At 36.1% G+C, this 16,592-nt stretch overlaps 2 protein-coding genes across 3 annotated transcripts; one reads left to right on the top strand and one right to left on the bottom strand.

Annotated features, from left to right (window-relative positions):
* Positions 1–5,915: 5,915 nt before the first annotated feature.
* On the top strand, positions 5,916–10,244 carry LOC105122672 (arogenate dehydrogenase). 2 transcript variants are annotated; one of them, XR_841732.1, is made up of 4 exons: positions 5,916–7,214; positions 7,989–8,988; positions 9,297–9,327; positions 9,701–10,244. XR_841732.1 is itself a non-coding variant. In XM_011021934.1 (3 exons), exons 1-2 carry the CDS (start codon positions 6,109–6,111, stop codon positions 8,962–8,964), a joined length of 2,082 nt encoding a protein of 693 aa, XP_011020236.1. In that variant the 5' UTR covers positions 5,916–6,108; the 3' UTR covers positions 8,965–8,988; positions 9,661–10,244. The 2 variants fall into 2 exon arrangements, 1 of the variants encoding a protein (XP_011020236.1); XM_011021934.1 differs by lacking the exon at positions 9,297–9,327 and having other exon boundaries at positions 9,661–10,244.
* A 2,686-nt stretch (positions 10,245–12,930) lies between these two features.
* On the bottom strand, positions 12,931–15,420 carry LOC105122673 (protein SRG1-like). Its single transcript, XM_011021935.1, has 4 exons — positions 14,727–15,420; positions 14,073–14,320; positions 13,553–13,880; positions 12,931–13,311 (listed from the first exon to the last, which is right to left on the bottom strand). The coding sequence occupies exons 1-4, from the start codon at positions 14,955–14,957 to the stop codon at positions 13,075–13,077; spliced, it is 1,044 nt and encodes a 347-aa protein (XP_011020237.1). The 5' UTR covers positions 14,958–15,420; the 3' UTR covers positions 12,931–13,074.
* Positions 15,421–16,592: the final 1,172 nt, after the last annotated feature.

The raw sequence follows: 16,592 nt of genomic DNA on the forward strand, positions 1-16,592 counted from the left end.
ACGACTATTTTTTTAGCCATTTCTACAGTTAAATGTAGAAATGGCTGTTAACAAAACAAATAGCCAAAATGGCTATTTGTTTAGCTTGCCCGTTGGAACATGAACAGAAACAATTAAATGGCCAAAACAGTTTTAGCTCTCCGTATGCCTCGTCCGTTGGAGCTGCTCTAAGTCCATGCACCGATATGCGCTCTAAGTTTGGGAGTAGCCCAAGAAAACACATGGACATGCTTTGGGTTGAAGTTTATGAGTATTGTAGGGTCGGGTTAGAGGAAAACACAAACAACCAAATTTTTTTAATTTAAGATAATTTGGTGATTTGCTAAACAGAATTTCAAAATGAGATTTATGATGTAAAAGAGTGGTTGGTTGACGATTTATGAGATAAACTGTGGTTTGAAAGGCGTAAGGCCAATATGAGAGTGACAAGTCGGCATCTTTGAGAAGTATGAGTCCTGTTTCAACTATGTGACGGTGACGTCTTTCGGCAACACCATTTTGTTGGGGGGTGTAAGGAACGGTGGTGTAGTGACTGATTCCATGAATGGAAAAATAATTTTTTAAGGCCATAAACTCACCACCGTTGTCCAAGTAAATAGATTTTATTTTGCTTTGGAACTTTGTTTCAACAAGATGTTTAAATTGAGGAAAGATGCTACTAACGCTGGACTTGGCAACCATGGGGTAAAACCACATATATTTGGTAAAGTGATCAACCAGAATTAAGTAGTAACGTGACCCATCAAGACCAATAGTATGGGAGGGGCCCCAAACATCGGTGTAAATAAGATCAAGAGGTGTATGACTTTGGAGACTTGTGGAATGAAACGGTTGTTGATGGGCTTTATTGATAGAACATGGAGTACAAAGTGTTGATGCTTGAGTGTCTTTTTTTATTGGAAGAAAAAATGTACGAACAAGAGAGGTTACGATTTTATATGAGGGATGTCCAAGTCGCTTGTGCCATCCATCAATCGTCATACGCTCATGTACATTTGCCAAAATTTTTGAAGAAGAGTCCACCAGTGAGTCTGGAAACGGGTACACACCGTTTTCACATGCACCTTTGAGAAGTATCGCCCCTGTGATCTGATCCTTGACAAGAAAGTAAAGAGGGTGAAATTCAACAAAAACATTATTTTGGGTAGTAAAGTGATGGACAGAAATTAAATTCTTCTGAATACTGGGAACACAAAGTGTATCTTTTAAGTGAAAAGTACGAGTGAGGGAATGAAAAACCAAAGAGCCAATGTGTGAGACACGCAAACCTGAACCATCACAGATAACAACTTCATCAGTGCCATCATATTCCGAGTGGACTGGTAAATTTGACAAATCACCTGTAATATTGTGAGAAGCAGCGGAATCAATTAACCATTTGGTGTCCTTTGGATGAGAGGTAGAGACACAATTGGCAGTGGGCTCCGAAAAATGGACTTTCGGGCATTGTTTGGCGACATGGCCAAGCTGGTCACACAGCTGACATTTGGGTTGATAACGACGTGGACCCATAGACTTCCATCCATTAGAGGGTGGCTTTCTGTTTTGTGGCATATTTGGAGTCCTATTGCCAGTATATTTGTTGAATCCACGAGAGCCATGGTGACCATGTGAGGGAGCCATATTCTGTCGATGCCCACCAGAGCGACTAGAAAAATTAGCTGTTGCCACTAGGTGTTAAGTGGCAGTTTCAAGACGACGAAGATACGCCTCATGGCTGACAAGCAGTTCGTGAAGCTCCTCAAAAGTGAGAGATTTCTCACGAGCACGGATTGGGGCAGCAATCTCACGGAAATCAGGTCCCAAGCCATTGAGGATGTAGAGAGTGAGATCATCAGCAGAAATGGGATGATCAATTAGGGCAATCTCATCTGCAAGAGTCTTAACAAGATGAAGATATTCCGGAACTGTTTTATTTTCCCGTTTAATTAGCGTAAGCTCCTCTTTGAGTTGAAGAGCTCTGGTGCGCGACTTGCTAGCATACATAGTATGTAGTTTGTGCCATGCCTCCTGTGATGTTTTGGTAGTTGAGATGAAGGGGGTTATTGTGGGGGTGGTAGAAGCCAAAATGACACTTAGGATAAGTTTATCCTGCCGGATCCAATGAGATTTCTGAGAAGAGAACGTAGAGTTGTTGTTTGCTGAGGGACATGGATGATCACCAGTAACGTAATCAAGGAGATCGTAGCCAATAAGTAGAGCCTCAAATTGTGCGCGCCATTGGGGGAAGGTGGAAGGGGTGAGCTTTTCATTTATTTGGGCAGAGATATTGAAAGCAATCAAGGGAATCTCAATTGGAGATGTTGGTGTGGAAATTGGGTGATGGGTATTAAGGATCGGGTTCTGGTTAGAGGGTGACGCTCCTGATACCATGTTGAAGTTTGAATAAAGATAGTGTATTGATAAAATAAATGTATTATTTTTTTTACACACACCATTACAAGCACTTGGAGAGCTATATATATATACATAGAATCAGACAAGTTGTTTTAGGAAGACTAGCTATAATTATGGCTGTGAAGATTATAATCGTTGTGAGTCTTGATTTTAGACTAGTCTTTTGTGATTTGATCTGAGACAGAATCTATAGAGTGATCCGAGGCAGGATCGGTGGAGTGATCGTTAATACTGTCTCCATCATGACTTTGGCAAGTGCGTCAACTTCAGATATAGCAGCAAAGCAAAATGCTGCATTGCCCTCCTTTGGGAAGGCTGAGGGTAAATTACAAGGACTACCATATCAATAAATTGACTCTAAGTTATTATAAAAGAAAATCAAAGTGGAAAGTAATATTCATGTAATTTTATAAAACTAAAACAGGGGAGGTTCTTCCTATTTAAAATGAATTTTATAATCCAATATATTCCATTGGTTTCTTTAGAAAAAGAGAGAGAAACGACGGATCCGGATTTTTGCTTTACTCAATTGCAAGTTACTGACATTGATTCCGCAATCCAACTCCACGAAGCACTCGTAGGTTGTTTTCTGTCTTCTCCTAAATGTCGTCCGCATCCATTTCATACAAGTTGAATAAAGGGGCAACCTCACTTTAGTTCCTAACTTGTTACCCATTTCTCAATTACATAGGATTATCTTAATATCAGAATTATGGGTTTTTTTTTTTTTAAGAAGAAATTAAATAGACATGTCAGGAGAATGAACGATCATTTCCAAACATGATCAAAACTCCTTCAAATAGACAATAAATGGTAACTCAATTATAATTGCTAGTGCTATCCTTCATCCCATGATATTTTGAGTTTATATCATAATTGTTAAACCGGCTTAATAGATTGATTTGGAAACCCCCAACTCATAACTTAACTCAATTAAGAATTAAGTTGAACTAATCTTGACATTGACTCAATCAAATCAATTGACCTGGTTACATTCATCTACAAGACCTAGTTGACCTAATTAAACCCAATCTACATCCATCTAAGTTGATATCAAAGGATTTTTTGAAAATAAACTAAAACAATATCGTGTTGAAAAAAAGAAGATCTACATTAATTCTGTAATCTTCGAGTTAAGCAGTGCTAAAAAATAACATAAAATTAATTTTAGAGTCTCGCTCAACCATTTAAAATTTTGAATTAAAATAGTTTTTTTTTTAAATTAATGTTATAATTTTATTAATCAAATAATCATACTAATTACAACGAATTACTTCTATAGAGATGCATGCTGGATCAGGAAATGGAAGTAGGGGTTTAATTAACTTGGCCATTAATTGAGAAGGTAGTTCTTCTTCTCTTTACAGAAGGATTATTAGTCTTAACAGCTAGCTGGCTTGGGAGGTATGAAGGAACCATTCAAAACTTGATGCTTCCCTGTAAAAGTTTATTTGATAATGGAATTGTAGTTATTTTTTAAAATGTTTTTTATATTGAAATATATTAAAATAAATTTTTTATTTTTTAAAAATTATTTTTAAAATGAATGCATCTAAATGTTTTAAAATATATTAAAAAATTAAATTAAAAAAAAAACAGGTTGCTCTACGTTTCCATACAGGTTTTTAGAAAACAAAGTCAACTCTGTTGATGATAAAAATGTAGGTAATTGACTATTTATATTCAAATAATCATTTGAAAATGTTATAAATGTTGACTTACAATAAAATAAAATAAAAGTCATACAGTTATTCACTTTAGAACCGGTAGATTAACTCACGCAATTTAACGTTATATCACAATTATACAGCCACCGCCCTCCTAACTAGAAACTCTTCTCATTCTTTTTAGTTTTTTTTTTAAATAAAAATTTGTAATAAAAATTTGTGGCAACACAATTTAAAATAAAATAAAATAAAACTCAGATGTGTAAATCTGGATGGTGAGGCCCCACCCATGGAGATACTTGTTATAGGCTAAGCATGCTGGGTTATCCAAGCTAGCGTATCTCACTTGTTTTAAGGTTTGTTTTCTTAAATTAAAATTTAATTTCTTTAAAATGAACTAATTTAAAATATAATAAATATATTATTTTTTTAAATTATTAAATTACATGAGAATAGATTTCAAATGTTATTTTATTAAATACCATTATTTTTTACTTTTTTCTTAAAATAAGATTATAATAGTATATTTTAATTAATGGCTTGAAGAGTCATTCCACTTTCTTATTGTAAGGGAATTTTGAAGCTTACACCCCAAGATAAAATATCTACTTATCTTTTTTAACAAAAATAAATAAAATGGTGAATAGGGTTAAGGATAAGATCTGAATTTTGATTTGAACGAGGTTTTACTAGTCTTGTGTCTCTCCTGACCGGTTCTCGACACCTTCCACGAGCTAATGCGATTGCTTTTATTAGAAGATTAATCCAGTGTTTCTGTTTTTTTTTTAATATACTAATATAAAAAATTTTAAAAAATGATTTTAATATATTTAAAATAAAAAATACTTTTTAATTATTTCAGGAAGTGGAAGGGTTGGCTTTCTGCTCTCCTGATTTTAAAAGCGTGGGTAAATTGTTAATTTTTTAACCTATTTTATTTCGGTCCTCTTAATAAATAAAATCAAAATATATAATCGCACGCACTGTGGGTGGTTTTTTAAAAATATTTATTTAATAATACAACAATAAATTATTTCTTGTAATTAAAGTAATAGTTTCAACTCCATGGAAAAATGTAATTTCCTTGCATAATTCCTACCTTTATTATCAATATAGTTTTTCAGAAGAAGAAAAAACATGTTTTTTTTCCTTGTTTCTTAATCTGATTAGAATTGAAAGTAGACTCAACAAAAAAATAAAAAATATATAGATGATTTGAGATAGGAATAAAAAAAAAAGGTTTCTTTTCAATTAAAACCCAATTATCTTATTAATTTGCTTTTCCATGTCTTTTTAATAAAAGGTTGTGAGAATAAAAATAAAGGTTTTTTTTAAAAAAAAAAAAATCTAACCCATTTGAGAAATAAGTAGAAAAAATATACGTACCCCCAATATAAACCTCATTAACTTATTAACACACCTCTCTGATTGTTTTACCAGAAACATGAACAAATCCTTATATTAAAAGCAAACCAAAATAAAAAAATAAAAACATTAAAAGAGGTTGAAGTATTTTGTATGTTATTGAAGAAAAAAATCTATTAAAAAATAGATTGAATATTTATGAAATTATTTTTTCATATTAAATAAATAATAATTGATATAAAAAAACTGATAACATCCTTATAAAAACCTAACAAAGTATTATAGAATCATGGAAAAATTAAATAATAATTGAAATATTATGTTTAGTGCATTTAAATTTGAACCCAATGAAAGAACAAAAATGGGCCAGGCCAGGTGCCTGACCCAATGAAAAAGGGCCACACGCTTACAGTGGGCCAGATGCTTGACATCCGAGGCTCCCACAGCTATAATACAAGAGGGGCCTCTGCATGAGAAAGTTGGTGATGGAGATGGGCATGTGCTCCGTGCTGAGTCCTAGCAACTGTGTGTGGGACAAAAGCAGAAACACAGTATAAAGAACGTGCCGAACAAAGCTGCCGCAGCTGTCTTTTAAGACCCGGGCAAGCACTTCAAACTCAAACTCCATTGTTTCTCAACACAAGAGAGGGACAACTGTCTCTTTCTGAAGACCAAAGAAATGCTCTCTTTCTCTTCTCTCCACCTTCCACCTCCAAAACCTTCTCTTCTCTCCCTCTTCCCTGTCCCTCTCTGCTTACCACCATCAAAATCTCTCATTTTCACTCCCAGGATCAAACACATGACCACCACAACCCTCTCTCCCCTCCTCCAATCCTCCTGTTCCCCCTCCACCACCAAAGCGAACCCAAAAAACCAAACCCATATTCCCTCTTCGTACGATTTAAAAATAGCTATAATTGGCTTTGGAAACTATGGCCAATTCCTCGCCAAGACCCTCATTTCTCAAGGCCACACAGTCCTTGCTCACTCAAGATCAGACCATTCTCTTGCAGCCAAATCCCTTGGTGTCTCTTTCTTTTTGGACCCTCATGATCTCTGTGAGCGACACCCAGATGTCATTTTACTTTGCACTTCAATTATTTCAACTGAAAAGGTGCTGAAGTCTTTGCCTTTACAAAGACTAAAGAGAAACACTTTGTTTGTTGATGTGTTATCTGTGAAAGAATTTGCCAAGAATGTATTGCTTGATGTATTGCCTCATGATTTTGATATCATTTGTAGCCACCCCATGTTTGGTCCTCAGAGTGCAAAACATGGGTGGGATGGTCTTTGTTTTGTTTACGAGAAAGTGAGGATCGGTAATGAGGAAAATAGAGTTAATAGGTGTAAAAAGTTTCTGGAAATTTTTGAAAGAGAAGGGTGTAAAATGGTAGAAATGAGTTGTCAAGAACATGATAAGTATGCCGCGGAATCACAGTTTTTAACGCATACTGTGGGGAGAGTGTTGGAGATGTTGAAATTGGAGTCCACGCCGATTAATACTAAAGGGTATGAAAGTTTGTTGGATTTGGTGGAGAATACTTCAGGGGATAGTTTTGATTTGTATTACGGGTTGTTTATGTATAATAGGAATGTGCTTGAGATGTTGGAGAGGTTAGACTTGGCCTTTGAGGATTTGAGGAAGCAACTCTTTGGAAGGGTACATGAGGTTGTGAGGAAGCAGCTGTTTGGGAAGGCCGAGAGCCGTAAAGTCGTGCAAGAGAATTACAGTAAAGGGCACCTCAATGGTGCTGCTGCATTATCATCTGGTTCAAAATCTGTGAGGTAAGTGTTTAAGCAAATTCTTTGGTTTTTAGTTTTAGTAAGTGATGTGGGTGTTCTTGTGCATTTCCCATCCTGTTGTTTTATCATGGCATTGATATGTTTTCTTAGTGCTTATTCTCATTCTAGTTTCCCATCTCAAGATTGAAAAGCTGAATGTACTTGTAATTAGGTTGAGGATCTCCTATAGTTTTGTGCCTGTCATAGATGCTACCTGTTAACAATTTAGGTGATCTGTGCTATACTTGTTTAAAGATATGAATTAAATTTTGCTGTTTGACTATTGTGAAGATCACCTTGTAAAGGCTTGTATATTCTGGAGTGAAGAGATCCAACAAAAATGTTTGACACATTATGAAAAACTTGAGGAATGATTTATTTTACTTAATTCACTTAATTAAAGCTTGAACCCATCAATTCAAGTAGCTCTCATGTTAGACAAGAGATGCAAAAGTTATGCCAAAATAACAAGAAAATTAATGGTATTGGAGAATGTGTTAATTTGCTAATAGAGATAAAGCAGGTGTCACTTATTTGTCTGGAAAACTTGTGTCCGTTGAGTGCACATGTGCCACATGATAGGGTAGTTTTCACAACTTACCAGGGGGGGGAAAGGGAGCAAGAAGTCCTCGGTGGTTGGGGGGGGGGGAGGGGGGAGCAAGAAGTCCTCGGTGGTTGGTGTTAGGTTAGGGATGGGAAATTGCACTCTCTGGGATAGTTTTTGACTGCTGAAACCAAATGAATGATCATTAACATAATTTTATCTGAACCTTTCAGATTTCAGGGCTCTGCCCAGACATACAAGTACGAGGCAGAGAACTCGAGCTGCTCTGATGACAGCTCCAAGCTCAAGATTGCTATTGTTGGATTTGGAAACTTTGGTCAGTTCCTTGCAAAAACCTTTGTTCAACAGAGTCACTCAGTTTTAGCCTATTCTCGAGCGAATTACTCTGATGCGGCTCAAAAGCTTGGGGTCTCTTATTTCTCTAATGCAGATGACCTCTGTGAAGAGCATCCAGAAGTAATTGTTCTTTGTACTTCTATTCTCTCAACAGAAAAGGTTCTCAAGTCATTACCATTTCAGAGACTGAAGAGAAGTACTCTTTTTGTTGACGTACTTTCAGTGAAAGAGTTTCCAAGGAATCTGTTTCTTCAACATTTACCATCGCATTTTGATATTCTCTGCACTCATCCTATGTTTGGACCTGAAAGTGGTAAAACTGGGTGGAACCAGCTGGCGTTTGTTTTTGAGAAGGTCAGGATTGGAAGTGAAGGTTCAAGAGTATCACGATGCGATAAGTTTCTTGATATTTTTGCTCGAGAAGGATGCAGAATGGTGGAGATGTCTTGTGCAGAGCATGATTGGTATGCTGCAGGATCACAGTTCATTACACACACCATGGGACGGGTTTTGGAAAAGTTAGGAATGGAGTCAACTCCAGTTAACACTAAAGGCTATGAAACTTTGTTGAATTTGGTGGAAAATACAGCTGGGGACAGCTTTGATCTGTACTATGGTTTGTTCATGTTCAATGTGAATGCAATGGAACAGTTAGAGAGGTTGGATTTGGCTTTTGAATCATTGAAGGATCAGCTGTTTGGACGGTTGCATGGAGTTCTCAGGAAGCAATTGTTTGGGAGTTCAGACAACTCTCAAGACTTGAGTGAGGAACCTTCGGATGCAAAATTCTCTCAAAGTAGTGCTGCACTGGTGTCTTCTTCTTTGGAGACTCTTAATGGTGAAAATAATTAACATCTATGTACTTTTGCATTATTGGTAAGTGGCTAAGGCATTTCATTGCTTATCATTTCCAAGTTTAATTCCTCTTTCGCACCATCTTTAACTGATGCTGCATCTATATTATTGCCCTCAAGAAATATCAAGCTTGAAATCCTAGAAGTAGAGCTATTAATGACAGAAGAACCATTCTGTTAAAAGGGAATAGTTGTTCTAGTTTTTCTATGTCTAAAACCTTGAACATCAATATTCTTTTTAGTAAAATCTTTGACGGGTCTTTCTTATTATATCAGGTCTTTGTTGCCATGTTATGTTGATTTTAAAAAAATTTGTCAATCATTGTTCAGGGAAACGATGTTTCCACTCCCCCAGTTTAATTCCACTCCCCTAGCAGTGCTATTATAAGCTTTGTGGGAGTGATGAAATACACTGTTGAGTGGCGATATCAGCACCACACCCTGTTGTACAATGTATCATTGAGTACCTTTTATTCTCAACAATCTCTCAGATTTCTCTTGTGAAAGTTGGTTGTTCAGTGGCTCTCTCTTGTTTTTGAGTGTCATGTTGAATCATTTATGAAGACAACTCGGAAATGTGTAACACTGTCATACCGTCTCCTCATAGTTCAATCATATCGTTCAATTTCTCTTCATGTTTCTTCTCTAGATGTTTGCAAGCGTAATTATTAATAATGTGTTATCTCTGTCATAGGAGTTTTGTGCTGCTGGGTAAGTTGGTAATTCCAGCTAAACAGAATCAGCAGTAGAGAAAGTCATCCTCGAAATATTGTAATTTAGCCACTAGCTGAAAATATTTTTTCAACTTGCTGGAGGCAATGATTGATGGTGAGATGAGGCGTATAAGAAGATGGTTCCATGAGGTGTGATGTAGACAGGGAATAAAATTGATCCAGTGTGACAGTATCTCAAGGACTAGCAGAAGTTCAAGTATGTGAGAAGATCCCGGGCTCGATTCAGTTTAGTATCAAACTGATTTTCTCTCTCTGGCGTTAAGAAAAGGGTTTTTACACAAGCCATTGCTTAATATGAAGTTCGTTAAGTTCATTCTCCTGCAACTTATAGGTTATTTGTCCTTTTCTGGTTTCCCAGCCTGTTATTTGTTGTATCTTTTTCCATTCGTGGGTAGGTGAGTTTGTTGTACCATTTGTTTCGAGTAATTGTTATGGAGCTCCATTTTTGTTCGTCAGAGGAGCTCCTTTGACAGATTTTGTTTCCAGTTCCTTTTGATGTTTACATGAATAAAAAGAGCCAGAAAAATTCTCTGGCTATTTGTCATATTTTCTGGCAGGTCGACTGGTAAACTTCACTTTACCAGCTTTGTGCTCCTCGTTTCAACAATTTTCAAGCATGTACTAGCCTTGAGTCTGTATGGCGAGACATGTGTCCAATGGAATATTGAGGCGCTGAGGTTTGCATAGGTTTGAGCAATTCAGCAGGCCTTGACTCAGGATGGCACGCAGCGTCTTTATTTTATGTATGATTCTATGCCTGTGTGGAATCATTAGTTCGATTTTCTCGTCTGTCTCATATTTGTTTACGTTTTTTTGGCTGGCCATGATCTAGGCAACATATTTTATTCTTACAGCGGGATTCCCTGCACATTGTATCATTTTGGAAAAGGCCTCATTTATTTATTTTTGAATACTTTTTAGTTTATGGCTCGTGTTTTAAGATAATATACTTATAGCCATGTTTATCTTTTAATTTTTAATTTTTAGTTTTTGATTAAATATCATTTAGTTAAACAATAATATTTTTTTTATATGAAAACATGCGTAAAAATGTCTGCCTATTTATTTTTTTGTTAAAATATTTTTATCCAACCTGCACGACGACCAAAGTTTAAATTAAAATTTCACGGCTCCCTCGGTCTCTTCTCTTTCTGATAGTACTGTAAGTACTTGCCTTCATAATCTTTCACCTTCACGTACAGTGTTAGCCTCATCTCATTGACTAGCCAATGGTTCAGTGTCGTTGTCTGGGTCTGGATTACAGAACAAAGCCACAAAAGCCCTGTCCCTTTCTGAGTGTGTCACCACTCTGTGAACTGGATTCTTGAACAAGCCATTGCTGATTACCTGTAAATGTCATACATAACCAGTTATAGTTAATTCTGAATGAACTTCCTACTTCAGATTTAAGGCATGAATTGCTAGTAGCAGATGGACTATAGTCTAAACTGTTTTCTAAAGATAGAATTTATTATCCATTTTATTCCCTTAAGAAATTTAAGGCTGGTGATGAGATAAAATCATTAGTAATTTACCTCTGCTTCATCATCAACATTGATACGAATAGCATGTGGAAGAACACGAACTCGAAACCATTGATCATCTTTGAGGAATTGAAGACCTTCATCTTCTTTGTCTTGCAGGACAATGGTGATTGCTGATCCATCCGCATGTGGTTTCAAGCCATGAGCTTGATTAGGCATTGGACAGGGAGGAAAGAAATTGAATCTTGCAAGCATTGTTTCCCATTCTCCATACTTGTCCAGAAAGCACCTATCTTCCAAATTCAATGACCTTGCCATCGCTTTGAGAACAACTTCAACTATCAGCTTGAACTTTGTGGTATATTATTACAAAATGTCTCTGCAAGCTCGAGGTTTAGCTCATAAAATCTTTTAGGGCCTGAACTGTCACTGATCTTCTGGGGTTACTTTAAGATATAATCGGTCTTTCCATTCAAGTATTTGCTCTTCTGAAAGAACCATGTCATTCCCATAACCTTCTTTGCTTTCAACTTCTCTGGAGTACTTTATCTTCTCTTCCATTGGAAGTGCAAAGAACTGCTTTGTAACTGAGCGTACTTTATCTAAGAATGAACTTGTGATTCCACGATTTATTGACTGCAACAAACCAACCAGTTCTTGAGTAAAATTTATGGAACATTGTGTGTTGACCAATTATTGGAAGTCAAGATCTAGTATATGAGCATGATCACAACAAAGAAATTGGATTCAATGAATATTAATTGAAAACCAAACAATAATGCAGCCACATGAACTGAGAGCTGAGTGGACTTTGGAACTTCTGCTCTGCTGGTTGTTGGAGATGCGAAGCGACCTATATCAATAATCGGAATCGCCAACACAGGAAGAGAACTGTCTAGGACTCCATTAACACCATCTTCATAGAAATATCTTTCGGGCTGTTCTTCAATGTTCATGGCCATTTCTTGGACAGATTTTGATTTTGAGTCTATTTTGATAGGAAAAAGATTATCAGCCATGCTTTTGCAGACACTGAGATCACGTTTGATCTTGATAGCTTCCCAGATGATATTTATAGTTTCCTTCTAAATTGAGCAGGACACCGAAGAAAGAGAATTCGAACTAAACTCACTCTGAATAGAAATACCATGGAGTTTTCCGCAGTTCCGATTTAGAGGTAATGATCACATGAGTGTTTGTGGTGAAGGATGTGTCGACCGAACTTTTTAGGAGTTGGAGGTCTTTGGGACAGTTACATTGTGCATAAATTTGAGCAGTAAAGCTGGAAAGTACATTGGCTGTCTGTGGCACTTTCTTGGTTTTGCCTGCTGTTTCTTGCATGGAAAGAAGTGGCTGTGAGTATGATTTCATGTTTGTCTCATTATCTTTCTCGCAATATTAATTTACTAATTAATCCCAGAAAACTTCTTTTCAGACTTGCAGCCATCATCTCTCTCGGGGAGATACGCATGTGGGAGTTTTCATGTGTTGATAAGACCACATGAAGTGCCACTGTTGTGATCCCAAAAGAAAGTGTATAGATCTCTAACAGGTAGGTATTTTACATCACAGGTAGCTTTATTCTTACGGTATTTTTTGAAGCTGTATGTTTTTTCTTCAATTCAATAATGCATGCTTGTGTTTTCTATATCTGCTTTCCATTTCCCTCTTTCTGGCTACTTAATGGCCAGGTTACAAGTTCTTGTTATTCTATAGAATGAATCTCGATTATGTTCCAACAAGAAGCAGAAACATTGCTTGCCAATCTTTATCTGATAATCCAGGTAAGGTAACAAGCACCTCGGCACCACAAATAGTCACGGATTGCTATGGTTTTTCTCATGTCTGTTGTGACACCACAAAGGTTCTGTTATTACATATGAAAAAAAATTAAATCTTCACTGCTTCTATCGGCCTCTTTCCTTGCTGGTAGTATTGAAAGTAGATACTAACATAATCTTTCACCTTCTTGTATAAACTTGGCTTCGTTTCACTGATAAGCCCATCTGCCGGTTTGATCTCTTTATCTGAATCGGGAATGCAGAACACAGCCAGAGTGTTCCTCTCCTTTTCAGTGTTTGTCACCACCCTGTGTACAGGGCTCTTGAATATTCCATTGCTCATTATCTGTGTGTATCATTGCATACCAGTTATGTAAGTCTGTCAATTGTGAACTTATATTATAGGTTCAATTGCTTGAAATATTTTAAGCACAAGCTAAACCTATTCTGTAATGGAGATTTGTTGCCTATATCTCGAGAAGTGAAATATGAATAATTAAAGCTGAATTTGGGGGGAAAGTTTACAGTGTAATGCCATTCGCTCCTGCTAACAAGAAAAACAAGCACTTAAAAGTAATAGAATTTACCTCTACTTGATCTCCGACATTGATTAGAAGAGCATGTGGAATGATGGGAACTCTGAACCACTGGTTGTCTTTCAGGAATTGCAGACCTTCCACTTCTTTGTCCTGCAAGAGGAAGGTAATTGCCGATGCATCTGCATGTGGCTTAACGCCAAGAATTCGATCAGGCCTTGGACATGGAGGATAGAAGTTAAACCTTGCAGCCACAAGTGGTCGTTCTCCATACTGGTCTAAAAAGCTGCTTTCCTCCAAATTCAATGACATTGCCATGGCTCTAAGGAGAATTTCATTTATCTCTTGTAAATTCATGGTGTATTCTTTTAGGGTTTCCCTGCAGCAATGGTTAGGAACAAAGTTAGCTTGTACTTCTCTCAAAGTCTTAACCATGCATTGGATGGAAATTGCCTCACTATCAACTGTAAGTTTTACCAACTCAGTTGTGCTGAAACTCAGTAGACATGTCAATTTTTCTTTTAACGATGAAAATCCAGTGAACAATTTGGTAGTAGTGTGATTCAATTACCTAAAATCTTTAGGATTTTTGGGCCAAATTTTGATATTTCTCTGGTCTTCTGGGCTAATAGTAAGATACAATCGATCAGACCAGTCAATCGTTTGGTGGTCTGAAAGAATCATGTCATTTCCGTACCCTTCGATGCTGTCAGCTTCTCTGGAGTATTTCTGCTTATCTTCCATCGACAATGCGAAGAATCGCTTGCTTACATCACGAATTTTGTCTAAAAAGGAACTTGTCATCCCATGATTTACTACCTGAAACATTGAAATTAATCAATTCTGATTATGAAGCAACTGTAAGAGTAAGCCAGTTCTACACGTTCTATTTTATTTACACAATGAAGCATGTAATTTAGATGGAAGAGAATATATAAAATCCGGGTAGTCTTCATAACTATCCAGTTTTTTTGTTAAATCTTGTTATCAGATAAAAACCCGAAATGCAGATAGACCTAAACTTGCTTGGCTAAAATACTCAATCCAGATAACGTACATTAGAGAATAATATCACTTCATCAATCCAGGTGACCAGTATCGATTATGTCCTACAAATCTTGTGCTATCTTATGTGACTCCTTATTCACACTCCAACTATCCTTCTGATGCTGAAATCATATTGAAATAGACATTGTATAAAGAGTGAGTTCAGAAAAGAAAGGACCTGAAAGCAGCCCCATGAGCTGACAGCTAAGCGAAATTTCTCGAGTTCCTGTGCACTGGTTGATGGAGATGTAAGGAGACCAAGATCAACAACTGGAATATAGATTAAAGGAACAGAAGCATCAAGGACTCCAGCGTCATTTCCTTTACAGAAATACTTCCCTGGCGGTTCTTTCCCGTTGAGAGCCATTTCTTGGACTGAATTTGATATCAACTCTGCCTTGGCAGCCATGTTATCTCACCAGCAGCTGCAGAAAACTACTTGCTTCGGTCGCAGTAGAGATGGTTTAATCAAAAAGGGTGTGAAAACTTCAGCTGTTCCAGTGGATTGTACAGCAAAGGAAGATCTTGGATTTATCTGCGGTTTAGGATCTATTTGATTCAAACTTGATCTGTTGTTATGGTGCTGATCTTTTTTTTTTTTTTTTTTTTCGGTAGCTGTGGTCAAAGAATGGGGAATGGCACTCACATTTGCAGCCCGTTCAATTTTGTCTGCCTTTATCCACTATTCTATTCTTGGAGTCAACATGATTTTGTAGTCAAATCATTTCTTGAATACTCAGAATCTTCAGTTTTTTTGAGCGCGCTATATCAAGATGACGAACTATTAGCCAGCATTCGCATTTGGTAAGATCTCAAACAAGAATATAGAGTTAACCTGAAATCATTTGGATTTTTGGACACATTTATTTTTTTTAAAGCTTTGGTTTCTTGTGTTTTAAAAATATTTTAAAAAAAATTAAATATTTTTTATTTTTTTACTTTAAATTAATATATATTTTTAGTATTTTTAGATACTTTGATATGATAAAATTAAAAATAATTTTTTAAAAAATAAAAATATATTATTTTAATATATTTATATATAAAATATATTTTAAAAAATAACATAAATCTTCTATAAACACCCCGAAACTGTCCCTTCACTCCCATATCCTTTACTTCCATGAACTGCCCTGGCGTATTTCTGCTCCTCTTCCACTGTAATGCAAAAAGAAAAAATGACGTGCAATTTCGAGGAATGAACTTGACATCCCATGTCCTATTTCCTGAAATCAAGAATCCTTGACGTTTTTCAAAGCTTGAAGAAAGCGATGCAAGATGAATAATTATTCAATTTTTTTCGCGAACTCTTAAATGGAGAGAGAAGTTGTTACCTTAACAGCTACCTTTCCTTTTCTGCAATTCAATTATTTAATCTATCAGCTTGACCAAACATCTGGAGTAGTTTGAAGAAAACTCTTCTTAGATGACTGTAATAAGATGATAGAATGGAAGATAGCACTACAAGGTATCACAGCAGAGTAATTCTCTGATAAAAAGAAGATGAAGAACCAAATCATGTGTGCTAGTATTGTGATTTTTAATGGAGTTAGGGTCTCATCTCACCAGTGGTTGAAATCTGTGTGTATCCAGGATAGTTTTACCAAGCTTCTCCTTGTGGGCAGGTAATTTCGAAGCCATCTTTGCTCATCTTTAAGCGGCAACTGGTTCAAGCTTCTCTGGTTGGCTTTTCTTTGCCCTTTGCCCCCTCGGTGAAAGTGCTAGAAGCTTATATATCCAGGATAGTTTTTCAAAATTTGTTTTACAAACTGGTGGAGAAATTCAAAAAAATCAAACTTCCTTAAAGAATCACAATCTTCGAAAATGCTGAAGAAAAAAGTGAAATTATTAGAATTTAAATAAATTCAGAAATAAAAATATCAAAAAATTAAGAAATTTCAAAGATATTTAAGAAGTAAAAAAAATAAAGATTCTCAACCAATAATTTTTTTTAACAGATTTTAAAAATTAAAATTATTTTTATAGAAAAAAATAAATTTTGTAAAATATTTAGGAAATTAGAATTTTGAATAATAATTTTTTA

This window comes from Populus euphratica, unplaced genomic scaffold, assembly GCF_000495115.2.
Source record: "Populus euphratica unplaced genomic scaffold, PopEup_1.0 scaffold20.1, whole genome shotgun sequence".
Classification (NCBI taxonomy): Eukaryota; Viridiplantae; Streptophyta; class Magnoliopsida; order Malpighiales; family Salicaceae; genus Populus; species Populus euphratica.

Coding starts and splice junctions, on each gene's coding strand:
- LOC105122672 (XM_011021934.1), top strand. CDS start 6,109: ATGCTCTCTTTCTCTTCTCTCCACCTTCCACCTCCAAAACCTTCTCTT. Junction 7,215..7,988: donor TCTGGTTCAAAATCTGTGAG/GTAAGTGTTTAA, acceptor TGAACCTTTCAG/ATTTCAGGGCTCTGCCCAGA.
- LOC105122673 (XM_011021935.1), bottom strand. CDS start 14,957: ATGGCTGCCAAGGCAGAGTTGATATCAAATTCAGTCCAAGAAATGGCT. Junction 13,881..14,072: donor AAAAATCCTAAAGATTTTAG/GTAATTGAATCA, acceptor CCATTGCTGCAG/GGAAACCCTAAAAGAATACA. Junction 13,312..13,552: donor ATGTCGGAGATCAAGTAGAG/GTAAATTCTATT, acceptor TGATACACACAG/ATAATGAGCAATGGAATATT.